Source organism: Osmerus mordax, chromosome 1 (assembly GCF_038355195.1).
Source record: "Osmerus mordax isolate fOsmMor3 chromosome 1, fOsmMor3.pri, whole genome shotgun sequence".
Lineage (NCBI taxonomy): Eukaryota > Metazoa > Chordata > Actinopteri > Osmeriformes > Osmeridae > Osmerus > Osmerus mordax.
The window spans coordinates 935,908-959,499 of NC_090050.1; the positions used below are offsets into that span (position 1 = coordinate 935,908).

At 41.4% G+C, this 23,592-nt stretch overlaps 1 protein-coding gene across 1 annotated transcript in view; it reads left to right on the forward strand.

The window, feature by feature from the left end:
• The first annotated feature begins 2,808 nt into the window (after positions 1-2,808).
• The window catches only part of LOC136942824 (gastrula zinc finger protein XlCGF57.1-like), a 34,631-nt gene continuing 13,847 nt past the window's right edge, over positions 2,809-23,592 (forward strand). Inside the window, exon 1 of the mRNA XM_067235838.1 lies at positions 2,809-3,066. Within this exon, the coding sequence (XP_067091939.1) occupies positions 2,874-3,066 (193 nt within the window). The 5' untranslated portion in view covers positions 2,809-2,873. The remainder of the gene's footprint in view (positions 3,067-23,592) is intronic.

Below are 23,592 nucleotides of genomic sequence, written 5' to 3' on the forward strand. Positions count from 1 at the left end.
TGAAGTGGAGAGGGTTCCCTTCCACCATTTCCTGAAATCTAAACAACACAATGAATTTATTATCAGCACGTTAAGATGTATGAAAGAGAGAGAGAGTGTGAATGACTGTGTGTCAGTGTGTGTGTGTGAGAGTTTGTTTGTGAGTGTAATAGTCAATCATTCTACCAAGTGGTGAAGGTGATCAGTGTGACTACCCACCTGTTCAGGAAGGCGGTCCTGGCATTAGACAGGATCCATCCCCTCATGAGGTGGATACTGATGTCAGAGGGGATCCCCCCCTGCTCCTGAAGACTCAGGAACTCCCTGATGAGCTGGCGCTGGAGACAGACCAATTATTAGCGGTGAAACCTCTGAGCTGAGACACACACCTCATCTAAATTGGCTACTGTAGGTGCAGGCCAGTTGTATGGTGTGGTGAGTGTTGGGCCTACCTGCTCATCAAGGTAGGACTGCACCCAGAGGAGAGTGTGGTTGGACATGGAATCCATGATCACTCTGAGGGAACATGAATACCACAGGAAATGGATTAGAACCAGGAGGATTTGGGGGTTACTTGGATACTGCTGACCTTTACCAAGCAAAACAGCTCAACAGAGATGTGTTCACCACTCTCCAATCACATTTATAAAATCATCAACTTCTTCAATGAGTAGAATCGACCCTTTACAAATATTTAAATACAATTAAAGTGCATACCTTGGAAGGATCTTTGAAGTAGAATATTGATAGGAAATCAATAGGAGTGTGCAAGAATGCAACAAGACGACGAGAGCTATACAAACAGTAGTAAATATGCAGGAGTATATCGCTGGTGTGTATCGCAGGTGACTGACACGATTGACTCATTTGACCAGACTTTCCTGACTGTGTTCTAATTCTACAGTATGACATCACAGTAGGTTGCTAAGAAATCCGTTGTGTTTACAATGTGCTCCTTTTCGGGTAACACTTTACAGTAACATTACATGCATTAAAACTTGCATTAATACTCACTTATATATGAACTAATGATACATGCTAATCACAAACTAATGAAGAACAAACCTTAACTATGGGTTCATGTGAGAATGATGGCCATCTTCATCAAAATCAAATCCTTTTATTGTCACTCAACCATATACTGCTGTTCCAGGCAACATAGCAGTGTAACAATTACCCTAGATTATCATTTACACTTAACGCAAGTTACACATCTACATTTACATTTAGTCATTTAGCAGACGCTCTTATCCAGAGCGACTTACAGTAAGTACAGGGACATTCCCCCCGAGGCAAGTAGGGTGAAGTGCCTTGCCCAAGGACACAACGTCATTTGGCACGGCCGGGAATCAAACTGGCAACCTTCAGATTACTAGCCCGATTCCCTAACCGCTCAGCCACCTGACTCCTTACTCCTTATCTGTTACACAACACAATGTACAAAATACAGGAGATAAACAAAAGTGGCGTGGTGACATGTAGCTGTCGGTTTATAGTCATTTGCCACTATGTTATTAGAGCAGTATAGAATGTGAACTCAGCCTGAGGCTGATAAATACGGTGCAGATATACAGTATATAGGTATGTATCGTGAGCGATCAAGAGTTCAGAAGTTTGATTGCTTGGAGGAAGAAAGTGTTATTTACATTTATTCATTTAGCAGACGCTTTTATCCAAAGCGACTTCCAAGAGAGAGCTTTACAAAAGAGCATAGGTCACTGATCATAACAACGAGATAGCCCCAAAACATTGCGAGTAGCCAAACATGAAGCATACATTGTGAAAAGCATATAAGTGCCAATGGGGAGAACCATAAGAGGATGTAATTAAACAAGTTACAAATTAAACAACATGAACCTTAAAAGTGCAAGAGTGTACCTGTAGAAAAAAGCAAGCAACAATAATATCATATAATTCACAGCGAGTACAAGAAGTTAAATCAGTTACAACTAACCAACAAGAGCAACAAGTCCCTCTGTAAGAGTCATTATGTTCCTGAAGGAAGCTAACATCAGGTCCAGCAAATCTTTCCTAAGTACCGTTGTACTCCCGGAACAAGTGTGTCTTAAGCCTTTTCTTGAAGGTGGGGAGACAGGCAGTGTCTCTGATGGAGGTGAGGAGGTGATTCCACCATTGGGGGGCCAGACAGGAGAAGAGCTTGTGTTGGGACTGGGCGCTCTTGAGAGGTGGGACCACCAGACGGTTGTCAGAAGAAGACCGTAGGTGGTGGTGGGGGGGTGTAAGGCTGGAGGAGAGACTTGATGTAGTCGGGTGTAGTCCCGTTCACCGCTCGGAAGGTCAGTACCAGAGTTTTGAGCGTCTGGGTAGATAGAAGACCAGACGGGCTGCCGCGTTCTGAATCCTTTGGAGAGGGCGGGTTGCGCATGCTGGGAGACCGGCGAGCAGCGAGTTGCAGTAGTCCAACTTTGAGAGGACAAGTGCTTGGACTAGCAGCTGGGTGGAATGCTCAGACAGGTATCTCCTACAGCTATCTTCCGGATATTGTAGAGGGTTAATCTACACGACCGGGAGACCGCAGCAATGTGGGCTGTGAGGGAGAGCTCGTCATCCATGGGTTAGGGTTAGGGTTAGAAAACGTTCCTTATGTTATTTAGGCTACATGTTTTGTCACTGAACACCTTCAACAGAAACCAACAGGACGCTATCTCTGAATGGCTTTGAAATGTTTACAGTGTACGGTATATGCAGTTAAGCCACGAATGATCCAACTCCACCACAGCAGATGGCGCCAGGATAGGTTCGAAGAAGCCAGTGAACTGATCACTGGAACAGGAAGAGTTGTTTACATCCGGCTAGAAAGAACGAGCCTCAAGGAGAAATGTAACTTCCTCGAGTTACAGTTTCGTAAACGTTCCGATTTTTTCACCACCAGAATGTCTAAACTAGATGTGTTCAGGGATTTGATCAGTCAACGATTAACAACAGCAGCTTTGGAGATATTTGCTGCCGCTGAAAAATCGTTTGCCGAGTTCGAAGAGGAGATTTATCATTCAAAGGCGGAGAGTGCGCGACTGCAACGGTTGTTGGACATTGTTACTCAACCTGAAATCAAGCTTCACCGAACAGGTTCGATATTAATAACTACAGTTGATTATAATCTCCTGTGTTTATATGCATTACATCTTATTTGATGTAGCACGGTCAGAAAATTAGGATATACACCTTAGCGTAAGGGGTCCCCAGGGCTCTCAAGTGTCACGCATTGAGCGTGACAGTAACTCATTTTGGTCTTTTGTCACGCACTCCCGCCACACATTGTATTTCTCACGCGGAAAAACTATTTATAATATATTTAATATGCCGCAGCGCTTAACCGATCAACAAACAGAAAGGGGCTACACAATAGCCAATCAGAAAATAGCACTTTTGTATCTGGGTAAGATTTAACGCAACAACCAATGAAAAAAAGCATATCCTGGAATTGTTCACGTGATTCTGCACCGTGGTAAAGTTGGTTGGAAGTTCGATATTCAACAGATATTCAGACGCCCAGTATTGTGTTAATTTAGCCGGGGTTTAGCGACGCTACAACCGGCCGCTTAGCCTATGCTTTTGGCTGCCTAAACAACGCGTATGTTTAGGGACCATCAACAAATTACACATTTAAAATTTCAAAAGTCAATAGCTTTTCAACAACATGAACTAGGAACATAAAAATTAAGTTTAACTGTTCAAAATGTATGCATACACATTGCACAGCCTTGATTTAGTTTATTTTAATTTCAGGTTGTAACAAAATGTTTTTTAATTCAAAATAAATCTTCAAACTTCAATAGCTTTTTGGTCATGTGACGTATCCAGGGTTCTAAATTAACACCCGCCAACCCGCCAAATGCGGGTTAAAATTCATTTTGGCGGGTGCTAATAAAAACTCACTAGCCAGTTTGGCCGGTGATGCATGAGGCATTACATGAATGATACATAAGGCTCTGTTCTCGGCATGGTTCTCGGTCATTTATCCCCCTGGCAGTACTTCCTAAGTTTGCCGTAATGCTACGTGATAACGTTTTATACGCGCATTGGCTGCGCGCAGTTGAAGTGAAACCGGCGCGAGAAACGGTGGAAACGAACGGAGCGTCCACCAGAAAACACAAGGAAGAAGTAAGACGAAGCATAGCGGATCATAGGAGGTAATAAGAACTAGCTAGAGTAGTAAAGTAAAAGGTTAACTTAATGCGGCGGTGGTTAGGACAAACTTCTGGGGGCGAGAAGAGGAACGAGGCAGGGGATGAGGATATTGATAGCACTAGAGAAACGAAGAAAAGAAAATGTAACGTTAATGCCAAATGGCTGACGGGTCGGGAATGGCTTGTGTTTGACAATGAAAATGTTGTCATGTTTTGTAAGGATTGCAGCATTTAGTCTACGCATAAGAACAATTATGTTGCTTACTGACAGTCTTCTGTAATGTAAATACACTGTTCTTAATAAAGGGTATATTAGGTCAGTTTAATTAATGCCTGCTTAGGACAAAACGTTACTGTAAATGCATGGGCAGGAGTCAATCTCATGACGCGAATGGACGTTTTATCCATTTACAATAAATCGTGTCCTTACTTAGTCACGTGTTGGTGATTTCACATACCCTTGCATCACACTTCTGTGCTTCATTTTACTTCATTTTCTGTGTTTTTCATGACAACAAGGTTAATAAAATGATCCAATGCATTCAGTGAAACTCCTAATTGTTCATATTTTCACCGGAAAGAATTTGGCTAGTGGAAATTCTGATTGCCACATTGGCTGGTGATCCAAAAAGTTAATTTAGAACTCTGGACGTATCATCCTCAAATTAGTTTCAGAGTGTTCATTGACTATGCATACATGTTGCACAGCCTTTAGTTTTTTCATTTTCACCTCACACTATTTTCAGTGAATTTCTGAAAGTTCGAAACTTCAATAGCTTTTTGGTCATGTGACGTATCATCCTCAAATTAGTTTCAGAGTGTTCACTGACTATGCATACATGTTGCACAGCCTTTAGCTTTTTCATTTTCACTTCAAACAATTTTCAGTGAATTTTTCAGTATTTCAAACTTCAATAGCTTTTTGGTCATGTGACCTATCATCCTCAAATCCATTTCAGTGTTCATTGACTATGCATACATGTTGCACAGCCTTTAGTTTTTTCATTTTCACTTTGATGTGGCGCAAATTCAAGTGGCACTGTGTAGATCTGAATAGTCAAGATGGCGGTTTCAATATAATTTATTTAGTTTGTACAATTTAAGAATTAACAGAGTACTCTGGACCGGTCATAGCGAAAGACATGCAGATGTAACCTACAGGTCGTCCGAGAGAGTGGTGAAGAACAACCCTAAAACCCTGCCTTATATAAACTTAGAACAAATGGTTCTTCTGATGGTCAATCCATCAATATCTGTGAATTTTTCAGTATTTCAAACTTCAATAGCTTTTTGGTCATGTGACGTATAAACCTCAAATCCATTTCAGAGAGTTCAATGACTACGCATACATGTTGCACAGCCTTTATTTTGTTCATTTTCATCTCACATTATTGAAGATGGATTTTTGAATATTTCAAACTTCAATAGCTTTTTGGTCATGTGACCTATCATCCTCAAATCTATTTCAGAGTGTTCATTGCAGTGTTTCCTCTATGTTGATTTTGGCGTGGCGGCCCGCCACGGCTACATTTCTGCCGCCACGGTATCAGAAATACGGCTGTACAAAATTTTAGGCCGTCTATCAGCAGTGATTGTTAGAGTGCATGTCGGAGAATAGCACAGACGCGCTTCACACCGCAGTTGTGATTGCGAGTGTGCGTCCTTGAGAACTGTAGCGTAAGTTGTATAACTTATGTTGTCAGTTCATTTAAGCCTGTTATTGTATTAGTCTATAGTTCTTGCTAATTTAAATTAAGTTAACTGGTGATTTTTGTTGTTTGTATTCTTCCCCTGCTAGCTACAGTAAATTGCACGTCTGTTGATTAGATAACGATTGCTGCCTTTGCTCACGTTTCTATTTTAGGTGCAAAAAGCAGATTTCCCATATATCTTGAAAGCTTCCCTGCTCGACTTTTTTTTGTGTAGATTTAACTGTAAAACTGTAAAATTATGAACTTTGTGACATGAAGTGAAGACATGGCTGCTGCCTAATACTAGCCTATGCTGTCTACCGGGCGACATTCTCACTCGGGGGGGGGGGGGGGGGGGGGGGGGAACCTGCCCCCACTGCAAAAAAAAATCCTAGAGGAAACACTGCATTGACTATGTATACATGTTGCACAGCCTTTAGTTTTTTCATTTTTACCTCACACTTTTTTCAATGAATTGTTTAGTATTTCAAACTTCAATAGCCTTTTGGTCATGTGACCTATCATCCTCAAATCCATTTGTGTCCATTCACTTTTCTTTCCTTTTGGTTTAGTAAATAAATGACATATATACGTATAAATTGCTGAACGGGCTATTTAGGAGGAGAAGCAGTGCTGATATTCCACCGCCATCTCCTTCCAACACACCCAGAACATGCAACCACTAAACAGTATCAAACTGCAATATCTATGCCATTGCACATGGCATGACATGATCAAATAACTGGAGTGCTATTCATCTGATAGCTTTATTACACAAGACCAGGTGCATGGTCACACCAAAAGATTGTAGAGGATAAAGTATAATAGCTCTTTAATAACAATGCAACTAAACACATTCAAAACAGTTAAATACAGAACACAAGCCACATAATTGTTATTTCCCTGATAATACTTAAATAAATGTTCTAAGCAATACAAAGAAAATGTTGTGCTAAAAGGGATTGAGACTAAAGAAATAAGCAAATGAATAAAATAAATTATTTGGATGCAAGAAAAATAATTGCAGCAGACGTATAGCAGCCACCTCATCAACATTGGTGTCAAAATCCTGTGGTTTCCTGAAAAACACATGTAAGAAGTATTAATAAGATATCTTTTTATTTTATTGTGTAGTCAGTCTGACAGTTCAAATGAAAATATTGAAGATTTTGACTTCCTAATTTGACTTACAGAAGACGGTCAGTGACAAAGACAACACTTCCATCTTCTTCTCTTTACTTTGTTCAGGACAGGTGTAGTCATGCCAAGGCATACCTGATGGAACCATCTTTGACAAGTCACACTGGATCTAAAAAGTAATTACAATAATATTGTTTTAAAGTATTAAAGTCCATGAATGACAACCTGTAACACACTAGCATAAGAAATGCCCTCAGATTATCTATATTTCTAATAATGACCTTGTGTCTTACTGCTGGGTTTTTGTTGGATTGTAGCAAATAAAGCTTTAAAATAGTTATTTGTGTGTGAGCAATGGTAATTATTGGTTAGTTTAAACCAGGCATACACATTTTGTTTCCTCCACACAGATTGTAAGATTTACATACATGTAAACCATATCATTTCTGGAGTTAATTTATCATCATATTGACATGAATGCATGTCTTTAAGTAGTATTGTCATAATTACATTCACACTAGCGTTACAATGAAATAGCTGACCCATATTGTATTTGGTCCACATCCAGGGGACTTGTCTGTTCCGCACAGTGAACAGTCATTGTTTTCATCAAAGACTGGAACAAAATGAAAGTATATTTCAAGCCAAAAGTTAATATTGAATTCAATCAGACGTAATCTCCAATTTAACTCCATACCTGAGTACTCCAGAATGTCTGTTGCCATCTGGAATAAGGGCTTCTTCTTATCACGTTTTTATTTTACACCGGCCCAAAAGGTGCCTCAGCCAGCCGGGCATTTGCCCGGTATGACAAATTACCAGTCCAGGCCTATTTTACTTTACAGTTGGCCTTTTGGTTTTACCCCTTACTCCACTTCCTAGGAGTCGAAGGGTTTGGATATGTCTCTGTCATTAACACAAATTGTGATTAGATGAGAGAAAGTCTCAGCCTCAAAATGGACATGTGCAAATGTACTTTGTTAGCAGTTAAACAGGCCTTTGAAATATACATGTCACATGACCGAAAACCTTTTGACGTTTCAAACATTCAGAAATTCATCTACAATAGTGTGAGAAGAAAATCAGAATCAGAATTTCCTCACTCGCCTCATGGTCCTCGAGGTGTGCAGGTCCTCGAGGGTAGGCATATTGCAGCCAATTACCTTCTCAGCAGCGCGGAAGATACACTGCAGTCTGCTCTTGTCCTTGGCAGTGGCAGCAGCATACCAGACGGTGATGGAGGAGGTGAGGATGACTCAATAATGGCTGTGTAGAAGTGCACCATCATTGTCTTTGGCAGGTTGAATTTCTTCAGCTGCCGTAAGAAGTACATCCTCTGTTGTGCTTTCTTGGTGAGGGAGCTGATGTTCAGTTCCTACTTGAGGTCCTGGGAGAGGATAGTGCCCAGGAAGCGGAAGGACTCCGCAGTGTTGACTGGGGAGTCGCACAGGGTGATGGGGGTGAGTGGGGCTGTTCTTCCTAAAGTCCACAACCATATCCACTGTCTTAAGACCATTTAGCTCTAAGTTGTTCTGGCTGCACCAGGTGACCAGGTTGTCAGCTTCCCAGTTGTAATCAGACTCGTCCCTGTCAGAGATGAGCCCAATGAGGGTGGTGTCATTCGCAAACTTCAAGTTTGTCGGATGGATGACTGGAGGTGCAGCTGTTGCTATATAGGGAGAAGAGCAGAGGGGAAAGGATGCAGCCCTGAGGAGATCCTGTGCTGATGGACCGGGAGTCAGGTGGCTGAGCGGTGAGGGAGTCGGGCTAGTAATCTGAAGGTTGCCAGTTCGATTCCCAGCTGAGTCAAATGACGTTGTGTCCTTGGGCAAGGCACTTCACCCTACTTGCCTCGGGGGGAATGTCCCTGTACTTACTGTAAGTCGCTCTGGATAAGAGCGTCTGCTAAATGACTAAATGTAAATGAGTCAGAGACGTGTGTTCCCAGCTTAACACACTGCTTCCTGTCAGACAGGAAGTCTGTAATCCACCTGCAGATGGAGTTGGGCACGTTCAGCTGGGAGAGCTTGTCCTGAAGCAGGGCGGGGATGATGGTATTGAAGGCAGAGTTAAAGTCCACAAACAGGATCCTGGCGTAGGATGCTGGGGAGTCCAGGTGATGTAGGGTGAAGTGGAGGGCCATGTTAACTGTGTCGTCCACAGACCTGTTGGCTCTGTAGGCAAACTGCAGGGGGTCCAGGAGAGGGTCCGTGATGGCTTTGAGGAGTCTTTGAAGACTTCATTACCACAGAGGTCAGTGCGATGGGTCTGTAGTCATTATGTCCTGTTGGCCTTGGCTTTTTGGGCACAGGGATGATGGTGGAGGACTTGAGACGGGCTGGCACATGGCATGTCTCCAGGGAGGTGTTGAAGATGGTGGTGAACACCGGAGACAACTGGTCAGCGCAGTGCTTGAGGGTGGCTGGAGACACAGAGTCCGGCCCAGCTGCTTTGCGAGGGTTCTGCCTCTTTAAAAGTCTGTTAACTTCTCTCTCCTGAATGGAGAGTCGTCACTGTGGTGGGGGGGAGGCCTCTTGGGTGGGGAGGTGCAGTTCAGGACAGTCCAATTGTCTTTCAAATCTGCAGTGGAACTCTTTCAGGTCGTTGGCCATTTGGGAGTCGTTAACGGTGTGGGGGGCTCTGGGCTTGTAGTTGGTGATCTGCCTAAGCCCTCCAGACAGAAGCAGAGTCGTTAGCAGGAATTGGTGTTTTAGTCACTCTGAGTACAGCCGTACAAAATGAACAAAATAAAGGCTGTGCAACATGTATACATAGTCAATGAACACTCTGAAATAGATTTGAGGATGATACGTCACATGACCACAAAGCTATTGAAGTTTCGAACTTTCAGAAATTCACTGAAAATAGTTTGAGGTGAAAATGAAAAAACTAAAGGCTGTGCAACATGTATGCATAGTCAGGGAACACTGAAAATAATTTGAGGATGATACGTCACATGACCAAAAAGCTATTGAAGTTTCAAACTTTCAGAAATTCACTGAAAATAGTGTAAGGTGAAAATGAAAAAACTAAAGGCTGTGCAACATGTATGCATAGTCAGTGAACACTGAAAATAATTTGAGGATGATACGTCACATGACCAAAAAGCTATTGAAGTTTCAAACTTTCAGAAATTCACTGAAAATAGTGTAAGGTGAAAATGAAAAAACTAAAGGCTGTGCAACATGTATGCATAGTCAATGAACACTCTGAAACTAATTTGAGGATGATACGTCACATGACCAAAAAGCTATTGAAGTTTGAAGATTTATTTTGAATTAAAAAACATTTTGTTACAACCTGAAATGAAAATAAACTAAATAAAGGCTGTGCAATGTGTATGCATACATTTTGAACAGTTAAACTTAATTTTTTATGTTCCTAGTTCATGTTGTTGAAAATCTATTGACCTTTCGACTTTTTCTTCGACTTTTATTTTTAAAATTTTAAATGTGTAATTTGTTGATGGTCCCTAAATATACGTGTTGTTTAGGCAGCCAAAAGCTAAGCGGCCGGTCGTAGCGTCGCTAAACTCCGGCTAAATTAACACAGTACTGGGCGTCTGAATATCTGTTGAATATCGAACTTCCAACCAACTTTACCAAGGTTGATTCTGCTACAACTTCTTCCGATAGTCTAGGCCTAGTCATATTTTCGTTATCACACGATGACTGACATATTGTCACATTATAAACATCTCTCTCCAAATAGGCTTAATAATTTTATTAGCACTAAATACATTTAAGTGTATTGCTTAATTGATGTTCAAGGTCACTTTTAAAATCATGTCATATTTTATAATTATATCCTGGCCATGGATGCATTAATCATTGCATCTGCGGGTAGCCAAAACATGAAGCATACATTGTGAAAAACCAAATAAGTGCCAAAGGCAAGAACCATAAGAGCATGTAGTTAAACAAGTTACATTTAAACAACATGAACCTCAAAAGTGCAAGAGTGTACCTGTAGAAAAGCAAGCAACAATAATATATTCATTACTCATATCACTTTCTTTTCTTCTAAACTCGATGCATACAAGAAGTGTTCAACACAATGCACAATACAAACTTCCCCTTGCTTAATCCAATCCAAGGAATTAACGTTTGAGATTAGTTTTGGCATGGACATCAATAGTTTAAAGGAGTCATTGACTGCAAAACTGAGTTTACCTTGTCATAGTTGAATAACAACAGTTTGGTGGGTAAAATGGACATACAGTGAACCTCAAGTCCCATTGACACCTCTTTCCTATAAAAATCTCACAATAAAAAAATGTCGGTTTCAAAAAAGCAACATTTCACAAATGTGGCTCCACATTTTTGGCTCTGGTCTGTACCTTTGTCACGCCCCAAAATTTAGATCTCAGACACTATACTTCCACGGGAATTACAAAGAAGAAGGTTTGGAAGTTTTTCAAGGATATTGAAAATGGACCACGGTTGTAAATGCAGTGTTCCAGGCTTAGGCCGTAAGGTGAACCCTGTTATCGTTTCATCACGCTCCACAGTCTGACATCTACACAATCTTTAGCTCATAAAAAAGAACTAGTCGTGCTAAGCTACCAAAAAAGAAAAGTTTGTAGCTGAAATTCCAGTCGATTGTCGATGCGTCTATGTTTTATGCAGAACTAGTTTCTTCAGAGCGTAATAGGATTTTGGTCACGAGTGGTGGCACGGTTTGACACGTGATCGTTCTACACCAATAAGGTAGCTGCTTTTTGTCAACAGAGTGGCAAGATGGATGGATATGGTTGGCAAATAGAGGATGGGACCTTGCACGTCACCTGGATGACCAGAAATCCGGCCCCTGACAGTGTTTTGCATGTGATGAACTCTGGCGCACTTACAGTTTTGCTGTTGATCAGTGTGCATTGTCCCTGAAATAAATAAATAAAAATAAATAAAAATCTACAATTCACGATGCATGTTTGAGCGTCAGACCTTAAGGAACAGTGTGAAATACCCCCAAAAAACTGTCAAGTTTAAGCGAGTGCGCGAGCCAAATTGTTTCGCAATAATTTGAGCGCAAATACAGTACCGGTGTTATTGCCCAAGTGGTTTCCCAGCTGTGCGTTCACCTAACAGTAGCAGCTTCCGTCTGCCTCTATCACCAGATTCGTCACAAATTCACAAACATATTAGTTGCGATTTTGAAGTCGCATCTCATATTTGCTGCGGCGAATAGGAAAGTATAAGTGAACACTACATTACAGCCATTCACGACAAAATAAATGGAGACAAAATGGAACATTTGCAAGCTCGCATGAAGTGGGATTCGATCGCACTAGAGCAAAAACACATATAGTCCACTGCTTTACTATTCAAGCTATTCAAGCTCATGGAAAAAAAGTCAATTCAGTCACGTATTTCTTAATTACCTTGGCCTTCAGGCAACATCTTGTTTTGGCTTCTTCTGAAACAACTGGTTACCGTAGGTCAGGGGTCACTAATTGGCGGGCCGAGGTCCGGGTCCGGACCCAGGCGGTTCCCTATCCGGACCCAGACCTATAACCGATATATTATTATGGAATTAATTCATTTTGACGGAACGTTTCCATTTTAACCAGCACATCTTTTTGTTCCAACTAAATTTGGTTTCTATCTTACTTGTCTAATACAAAGGTCCAATCAGGAGCTTTAATAACTGTAATCACCATGACAACTCACTCACTGAAAGTTGGCCGCAACCTCTGTGGGTCAGGTTGTGTCTGTCATTCGCAACAACGCAGGCTAATCGATTTGCTAACAGTACCTGTTTCTTCCTTCGCGAAAAACATGGCGTGCTCTAAACCCGGCGAAAAGTTGATTCCAAGTTTAATAAGACAGTTGCCCTTGTCAATAGTGGTAGTTAATGTGAAACGTCACTATCATGGCCGTGGGAACTAGGAGTGCTGTAGCACCCCCTGACAGCACGAGAATTTCCAATGATATGACTTGAAAATTCACCACCGCAGCACAGCCCAGCCCCGCAGTGGCGGACTGGCTATCGGGAGCACCGGGAGAAGAATAACAATGGAAAACCAGGCTAAGATACGTAAGGGTGGGGCTGAAAAATTAAGAGACAAAAAGACATCACCTTCACTAGACAAGGTTTTACCAATTGAAAAACGGCTATGTTCATTTTACATAAAGCTCAAAAAACTATTTTGCGCTCAATTAAAGGCAAAAAAAATTGTCTCGCGCGCTAGCATTAAAGGCCGCAATATGCTTCTGCGTCTCCATTTACGAATGGGCGGGCGCACGGATACGCACGGATAGACTGCGTTTATGGTTCTCCGTAGGCTGTGGGTGCTGAAAACAATTCACCGCCAGAAGAGTAGGTGGCGCAACGTTTTTTTGTAAATCGTCGTGGAGTGTTTATTTACCTAGGTTATCGAGAAGTCGGAGCAAATTTACAAATTAGCCGTTTCATCAATAAAATACGCAAATTTTCAGCAACTACACTGCCCATTTCTCATCACATTTTAATTCAGATGCTGATTTATATGTACTGTTTAGCTGAAATATGAATTGTGAAAACTTACAGCAATGGCGGTCAAAGGATTCTGTTCGTCCTGTTTATCCCTGACGCAAGCGATTCTTAATACTGACCAATCACAGCCAAGGGGGTCTCCGTAGCTCTCCGTCGCTCACGACGGATAGTTAGAAAATTCAGGAGGTGCATGTCAAGCTCTCCGGGGCTCTCTGAGGGCTGACGGAGAGCTCGTAGAGGGCGTTCCTCGGAGAAGAGGGTGTTCCCATGTGTCCGTTTTTCAAAAGACGTAGAAGCATATATAAGCCTTAAGTATCCTAGTGTTCTCACGAACTAGCATCACATCAAACATAGACTGTGCATGCCCTATTTTTACTCCCAGTCCGTCCCTACCGCCCCGCAACATTAAGCACCCCCCCCCCCCCCCCCTGATAAAATAGCCTATGTTCCTGCAGCTATGGTCAGTCACTATGACACAAAGCATGGACACTTTGAACAAAATTACCCCCAGAACTCTGAGGTAAGGGCCAGAAAAATAAACCATAATTGTTCCGGACCCTGGACTGAATGGAAATTTGGATAGTGGACCTTTTGGATTTCTAATTGAGTACCCCTGCCGTAGGTACTACCCGAATGTAGGCTACTAATCACGTATTTGGGGCTGTCTCGAGGAAATAGCCGTATTTACCTTTGTACCATTTGTATGAAGTACTATAAACAACTAGAGATGGTACAATTTCTGGGGAAATTGTAGGGTGTGCTAGCTTGCTTCGGTTGCAGTTTTTTATGAAACAAGCTGAACCCCCTTTGAAATAAGCTACTGTATTCTAACGACGTTGTCACCGGCAGTATTTTTCTGATGGAATCGCGATTCAAACCGTATCATCTGCTAACTGAAAATATGCCCCCAAACACGTAAATAAGCTTGATATTTATTTAGGGGGAAATGGCTAATTCAAAAGAAGTTTGCTGGAAGCGATCATTGTCAATAACAAAGCAAAAAGCAACCATTTGGTCTCAGTCTAGAGCCCTTCATGGAGAAGCTGAATTGTGCTACGAGCAAGCTAGCCTAGCTGCTGTTGCTAGCCAAACTTCACTGAAGGGGATTGTTTGAATGTGCCGGAAATGAAAAAAAACGTTCTTCTGACAAAGTGTAGGCTTTGTCATTGAAGAGAGCGACGCACCACACAAGCTTGAGTTTAAATATATTATTTAATTTGACATTACTGTACATGTAAGTCTTGAATTGACTAAATACATGATGCTGCTATTACACTAGCACGTCATATCTATGCATCGTTGCTCACGTGTGCTGACATTGTGACGTAGGCATGCACTGAGTTCCCTTGTGCGACAAAAGACACTTTTTGCCGCAAAAACTTAATTCAAGCCTAAACCGTGCAACGGAATGTAAATAAAAATTTGTTCAGTTAAACGCGTTATTAACGGCGTTAACGCAAACCCATTTTAACGGCGTACATTTCTTTTATTGCAAGATTAACGTTCTTTTTGGCCTAGCAAACTTTCGTTTTTTTCACATGCTGTTGCAACAACTACGACGTTAGAAAAACTACAACATCACACCGGATCTAGCTAGACCGGAAACAAAACAGGCACACTGCACACATTTGTTTGGGCTTGCGAGCCGGCTAAAGAGTAGTAGGCTAACGTTTTGAGTGGATGGCGAGCGCGAGACGCCGAAATGGATGCCAATAAGATTCTGAATGGAAAGTTAACTTTTAAAAAGTTGCCAAATGGTTCCATTGACAATACCAAAGTGATCTGTGTGTTTTGTTGTTGTGAACTGAGCTATCATCGCAGCACGTCCAGTCTGAAATACCACTTGATGGCCAAGCACACAGCTGATGCTAATTCTCCGCCCCCTCGTCAAAGCCAGGCGATTGCAATGTTGTTTAAAAAAAAACAACTAAAAAACATTTGCACTAAGACTAAGCAATCCGATCCACTTTTCCATGTTGGTAAGAGCATTAAAATGAGAAAAAAATTATGGGCCAAAAAGAAATCAAGGGACATTTAGAATAGATAAAAATGTGCGATTAATCGCGAGTGAACTGACATTAATGCGCAAACATATAAATATTTAACATTTACATTTATTCATTTAGCAGACGCTTTTATCCAAAGCGACTTCCAAGAGAGAGCTTTACAAAGTGCATAGGTCACTGATCATAACAACAAGATAGCCACAATAACATTGCGAGTAGCCAAAACATGAAGCACACATTGTGAACAACCAAAGTAAGTGCCAAAGGGAAGAACCATAAGAGCATGTAGTTAAACAAGTTACAATTAAACAACATGAACCGCTATAAGTGCAAGTGTACCTGTGGAAAAAACAAGCAACAATAATAAAAACAATATATCACAGCGATTACAAAAATGTAAATCAGTTACCACTAACCACAAGAGCAACAAGTCTCTAAGCAAGAGTCGTTGTGATCCTTGAGGAAACTAACATCGGGTCAAGCGAACCATTCCTAAGTACCGTTGTACTCCCGGAACAAGTGCGTCTTGAGCCTTTTTTTTATCGTTTGACAGCACTAATAAAAATACGAGCAACGCAATCGCAAACAACACGAACCTTTTGACGCTGGCGTTGTCTATGTAACGCAAATATTGAGGGATCCTTAGGGGTGGAAAAAGAATACTAATAATATACATGTGAGAGAACAATGGTTGTGCTCGCCGAAGGCGTGAGCACACCCAATTATCACAACCATTTTCACAACAGTGTTTCCCACAGAATTAGATTGTATTTGTGGTGATAGGCAGGGGCGGAGCCAGATGTTGTAAACATTAGGGGCTTAGCCCAAACCTAGGTCCTAGAATCGCTTTGGTGTGAGTATAAATAGAGACCTCAACAAGTAATGCCTGCACTTAAGCAACAAAAAAAAGCATTAATTTGAGCACAAGATAGTTTTTGGTAATATAAACATTACATGGACTCATATTGGTATATTTGTCGAATGTATTTAACTGTGTATTATTATATTTAACTTGACTGTATCAGTTATCAGGGAAGAAGAGGCTGGGATAATCAATGCGTGCAAATCAACAGTTACATATTTCTTTGCCATGTTAAACAGTAAAAACAAAACAAAAAGAACTAGAGAGAATACAATCTCTCGGGAAATTGTAGGGTGTGCTTGCTTGCGTCGGTTACAGATGGGTCCATTTACCCCTCGTGCTGCCTTCGGGTCACATGACCCAAAGGTTCATAACGAACCATCGTTGTGTTTACCCAATGTTACCCCATACAAAAACAAATAAAAATAATTTGCTTTTAACCATTCCAATGTGGGGGGTCTGAGACAGCCCGACAGTTAAAAGAAAATGCTTCACTTTGTTTTTGTATGAGGTAAATTTGTCGCAATACGACGGTGGGTCACAATGACTGATGGGTCAGAATGACCCGAAGATAACACAAGGGTTAATAAACAACCTGAACCCCCTTTGAAACAAGCAATTCTAACCACGTTGTAACCGGCAGTATTTTTCAGATGGAATCGCGATTCAAACAGTACTAGTACCATCTGCTGACTGAAAATATGCCCACAAACACGTAAATAAACTTGATATTTATTTAGGGGGAATGGCTAATTCAAAAAAAGTTTGCTGGAAGCGATCATTGTCAGTAACAAAGCCAAAAGCAACTTTTTGGTCTCAGTCTAGAGCCCTGCCTGGAGAAGCTGAATTGTGCTACGAGCAAGCTAGCCTAGCTGCTGTTGCTAGCCAAACTACACTGAGGGGATTGTTTGAATGCGACGGAAATTAAAAACTTTCTTTTGACATAAAGTTTAGGCTGTGGCATTGAAGACATCGACGCACCACACAAGCTTGAGTTTAAATACATTCTTTAATGTGACATTACTTACTGTACATGCAAGTCTTGAATTGCTTAAATGTATAATGCTGCTAGTACACCACGGCACGATACGATACTTGCTGTGCAACAGTCTCTATGCACGTTGTATCTAATGCGTTGTTGCTAACGTGTGCCGACGTTGTGACGTAGGCTAGCACTGAGTACCCTTCGTTGACATAAGGCACTTTTTTGTCACAAAAACGTAATTTAAACTTAAACCATGCAACGGAACATAAATAAAAATACAAGCAACTCAATCGCTACCAAGACGAAACATTTGACACCTACGTTGTCTATGTAGTCCAAATATTGACTGAGGCTTAGGGGTGGAAAAAGAAAGAATAATAATAATATATATGTGAGAGAACAAAGGTGGTGTGGAAATATATGTGGAAATAAATGTGGTGTGTAAAAGTCTCAAAAATAAATAAATGTGGCATTAGGAAATAAAAGTCCCATTAAATAAAAAAATGTTGTCTTTACAAAAACGTCATTTTGAAATAATTAAATCTATTTATTTATTGATGTCGGTAAATTGATTCAGCTATATAATTATATAATGCTATATTTATATATTTATTGCCATCTTTTTTTAATTTCAGAATTTATTTCATAGCCATATTTATTTATTTATTTACCTATTTATTTATTTATTTAATTTTGACTAACTCGGCGTTCCATAGTCACAGAGGGCTTCACATACATCCATAGAACTGCCCCTTAACCCAGGGCTCCAGACTAACTACAGGGTTGGACTCCGCCAGGGCTGCCCTTTGTCACCGATTCTGTTCATAACTTATATGGACATAATTTCTAGGCGCAGCCAGAGCGTTGAGGGGGTCCGGTTTGGTGACCTCAGGATCGGGTCGCTGCTTTTTGCAGATGATGTGGTCTTGTTGGCTTCATCGGGCCGTGACCTTCAGCTCTCACTGGAGCGGTTCGCAACAGAATGCGAAGCGGCTGGGATGGGAATCAGCACCTCCAAATCTGAGGCCATGGTTATCGACCGGAAAAGGGTGGAGTGCAATCTCCGGGTCGGGGAGGAGATCTTGTCCCAAGTGGAGGAGTTCAAGTATCTCGGGGTCTTGATCACGAGTGGGGAAAGGATGGAGCGCGAGATCGACGGATCGGTGCGGCGTCCGCAGTGATGCGGGCTCTGCATCGGTCCGTCGTGGTGAAGAAGGAGCTGACTCGAAAGGCGAAGCTCTCTGTTTACCAGTCGATCTACGTTCCTACCCTCACCTATGGTCACGAACTGTGGGTAGTGACCGAAAGAACGGGATTGCGAATGCAAGCGGCCGAAATGAGTTTTCTCCGCAGGGTGTCCGGGCTCTCCCTTAGAGATAGGGTGAGAAGCTCGGTCATCCGGGAGGGGCTCAGAGTAGAACCGCTGCTCCTCCGCGTCGAGAGGGGCCAGTTGAGGTGGCTCGGGCATCTGATAAGGATGCCTCCTGGACGGCTCCCTGGTGAGGTGTTCTGGGCACGTCCCACTGGGAAGAGGCCCCGGGGAAGACCCAGGACACGCTGGAGGGACTATGTCTCTCGGCTGGCCTGGGAACGCCTCGGGGTCCCCCAGGAAGAGCTGGTGGAAGTGGCCGGGGAGAGGGAAGTCTGGGCCTCCCTGCCCAGGTTGCTGCCCCCGCGACCCGACCCCCGGATAAGCGGAAGATGATGGATGGATGGATATTGTTTATTATCATTTGATGCTGGTAGTTCATGAAGAAAGGGACATCCTTAGTTTTTTCATTCAAGATTTTGCATAATAATTAGTGGTGGGCCTGCGATAACGTGAGACTCTTATCGGGCGATTTAAAAAAAATATCGCTGTTAATCTATTCTCAAAGTTGGGTTGGGAGCTGGGTCTATACTACGCAAGCTATGATGACTTTCACCTTGATATTTTAGCACGGATGTATACCTATCCGAATTGTATGGAGTTAGATTAGTTTCATAATTCACGCGCTTAGATTCACAAATGCATTTTTTTCTAAAAGATATTCTCTGCAGCCTATCAGATCGTCTCTTCAAATTTTAGCCAATCACATTAACGTGTCTATGTGGACTTCAACAACCTGCCATAATAACGGACAAAATGTCTCCTTCAGATCACGAGCAATGTCGTCTGGTAGCATGTAGGTGAAATATTGCTTGTTAATCTTATTAAACCGGTTATTAATACGTGATTGAATATTCTTGAGAATGGCAAGATCCATGTTTAGTAATTTTAAGTGTTTCCTAGGCTAACGTTTAGCAAGCTAGCTGTGATTGGCTAAAATTGGAAGAGACATCTGATAGGCTGCAGAGAATATCTTTTAGAAAAAATGCATTTGTGAATCTAAGCGCGTCAGGAAATTTCCAAAAGTCCACACACACAAATGCAGGGATTTGTAACTCGTGTTCTCCGATTTGTAACTCGTGTTTGTCAGGTTGCAAACAAATGTAATGGGGTCATTTATTTGTGAATATCGTTACATTTGTGGATCACGAAATACATTTGTGAATCGCGTTACATTTATTTGTGAATCATGAAATACATTTGTGAATCGTGTTGCGTTTGTTTGTTTGAATTATGAAACTAATCTAACTCCATAGAATTGCACTGTAGGGGGCGAGAACAAGTCTTCGAACCTGTGTGTATGCCTTGTGTATGAAATTATCACATCAAACGTGACGTGCTAACATGGATGCAGCTATGAAGCCGCCTGGTTTGCTTCAGGGAAAATGTATTTTTAAGAAGCTTCCCAATGGAAACCTCGACAAGACTAAGGTTGTTTGCACCTTGTGCTATGCGGAATTTGTTTACTGTAGGAGTTCTTCCAGTCTCAAATACCACCTAAACGTAAAGCATCCCTTAGCTAATGCGGAAGATGCCGGGCCAAGCACTGATGTAGCGCAGGGGAAGAGTCGTCATCAAACAACGATGTTTGAGTGCAACCGAGGCAAGCCGTCAGCACAGCTCTATCAGCCAAGCTAACTAATCTAATAAATAGTTAATAAACACAAGTACATCTTATTGAACATAATTTATTTTCATCACCAATTATCATAGTAGAACAGCTTTCTCAAGCAGTTTGTGATGCATTTTGTAAACAGGAGATGAGCTCCTGGTCTAATGCGCCACCTGGCTTGAGAAACCCGTTCTCAAAGACTTACTTTTAGTCATTACTTGGGTAGCACACATATTCTGAATGCCTTCGGCGGAATTCAAATGAGCCATTTTAATCTAGATTAACGCCAAGATTACAGTGAGATTAATCTAGATTAAAAAAAATAATCTATGCCCACCACTAATAATAATACATAAATGTATGTATTGTTATCCAGTGAAATTAGGGATTTATATTAGCAAAGGGGTTTAGCACTTTTACAAGGCACTGTATTCATGTCACATTCTCATTGGGGTCTGAGAACCCCTAAAGGTCTGATCCTAGAATCGCCCCTGGTACAATTTCTGGGGAAATTGTGGGGTGTGCTTGCGTCGGTTGCAGATGGGTCATTTTTTTTACAGACATTTTTACAGCTGATATACAGCGACGCACCACATCAGTTTGAATTTAAATACATTATTTAAAGGCCATATGGCAGGTTTATTTTTCCAACGAATTTGCGCTATTTGCTTGTTGGTAATAAACATTTGAACTGTTATCCATTGTATTTGATGTGGTTGGGTGTCACAAAACGGAATATAATACGAAAAAGTAGCTACTTTTTGCAATGATTGTTTCCCCCACAATGCATTGCATGACGTCACGTTGGGGAGACGACAGACCAAAGCCCGCTTTGAGACCATTGAAATTGATTAGAAATAAACACTAGGCTAGTACCAGAGAATGTCTAATATGGTCTCTGCTAGTACCATCAAAACATGGGACATCTAATCGGAAATGTGTTTACAACGTCGGGGAAAATATTGAATTGGGTGTGCTTTGCCTTCGGCAAGGGCACAACCTTTGTTCTCTCACATATATATTATTGGGTGTGCTCACGCCTTCGGCGAGCACAACCATTGTTCTCTCACATATATATTTATTATTTATTTTTATTGTTTATTTTCGCCCCCCTAAGGATCAGTCAATATTTGGACTACATAGACAACGCCTGTGTCAAAAAGTCGTCTTGGTCTCGATTGCGTTGCTTGTATTTGTATTTACGTTCCGTTGCACGGTTTAGGAGGTTACAAAGTTTTTGTGGCAAAAAGTGCCTTTAGTCAACGAAGGGTAATCGGTGCTAGCTACGTCACTACGTCAGCACACGTTACCAACGACGCATAGATTGATGTGCAGTTGCACAGCGAGTATCGTGCTGTGGTGTACTAGCAGCACATGTACATTCAAGCAAATCAAGACTTGCATGTACAGTAATTAAATAATGTATTTAAACTCAAGCTTGTGTGGTGCGTCGCTGTCTTCAATGCCACAGCCTAAACTTTATGTCAAAAGAAACATTCTCATTTCTGGCGCTTTCAAACAATCCCCTCAGTGACGTTTGGCTAGCAACAGCATCTAGCTTGCTCGTAGCAAACTTATTTTGAATTAGCCATTTCCCCCTAAATTAATGTCAAACTTGTTTACGTTTTGGGGGCATATTTTCAGTTAGCAGACAGTACTTTTTGAATCGCGATTCCATCTGAAATACTGCCGGTGACAACGTTGTTACAGTAGCTTGTTTCAAAGGGGGTTCTTGAGTAGGCTAAATGCTTGAAAATATCACAGATGGGAAAAACTTAAGGGGACGGACCCACCTGCAACCGACGCAAGCGAGCACACCCTACAATTTCCCCAGAAATTGTACCCTCTCTAGTTTATTGTTTATTTTCGCCCCCCTAAGGATCAGTCAATATTTGGACTACATACACAACGGCGGTGTCAAAAGGTTCGTCTTGGTAGCGATTGCGTTGGTTGTATTTTTATTTACGTTCCGTTGGATGGTTTAAGTTCAAATTACGTTTTTGTGGCGAAAAGTCAGTCAGTGACTGACAAAAACACGCGACTACCTGTAGCAGAACATTCGTTTTGCATCTGTTAACTTGGGGGATAGCTAGGCTAACTATAGCTTTACTGCAAGGCAGCTGCAGAAACGCCACAAGCAAAGAGGCCAGGGTGATAACTATTTACTCATTGGGTGTGCTTTGCCTTCGGCAAGGGCACAACCTTTGTTCTCTCACATATATATTATTAGTGTTTTTGCTGCAAGCAAAACTTATTATAAGCATACTTATTATTGTTGGAATGCTGCTTCAGCATTCCAAGTATTGTTCTTTGAATCTTTATTCAACTTCTTCTTCTATTTCTTCCAAGACACCTTTGAGCGCTTTCAAATCTTCAGCTATTAAAACCGTTCAGCTATCAAAAAATTCAGCAGTTTCAGGCCATGGGTGCTATGACTTTTCAGCTTTGTACCTCTTATGCTTGAATTAATATAAATCAATATTCATAATATTTTTAACATGGGTTTCCAATGGAGTTTTCTTTCAAATCCTCTCAAACTTCTTCAACTTCCAAATCCTTCTTCTTCCTCAATCTTTCAGCTAGAGCCACCATTTAAACTTTAAAATGTTGACAAAACCCTAAACTATTTTTAAATAATTCAGCTTTTTGATATCTATTCAACTTTTTTCTATATCACTGATTATGTTTCATGAATTTATCAAGCCGTTTCTGAGATTTACATGGGTGTGTACGTGAAACCCTAGAGTGCAGACTGAAACGCTTAGAGTGGAGGGCAGCTTCGGATGTCGAAAAAATATTTCTAGTTTGCCAGCATTGCCACAATTTTCGCTCTTCATGCTTCATTTTTGGATCAATAGATAGCTAATTTTGTGCTGGTCGTAGACAGTTGTCTGTTGAATCCAACAGACGTACACATTTGTTCAGAGCCCCATGAAAGCGAGACAAAGTCCAACTCTCGCCCCATAGAGACCAATGCAAATCTGGTGAGAAAATCGTCAGAGAAAGCAAAAAGAACAAGATTTTGAAACTGCCGGTAGAGTCGTATTTCTGACCGCACAGAAATATAAAGGACATCTCTGGTTTCGGCAGAGTGTTGGGTCTCGGAAAATATCCTTATTTTTTTGATTGGACGTATAGTTTTGCATCGAGGTTAACTTGTTTGAGGTGTGGATTCTAGCTACATTTCTGTTATTCTCTCCCCTCAGCGCGTTAGCAATCATAGCTGCACCATCACCGTGGCAACGACAGACACGCACCACTCAGTCTCACGCAGGTGATTGGTATTAGCTGATTAGTGGAGTCACAAGACAGAGTTTGATAGTATT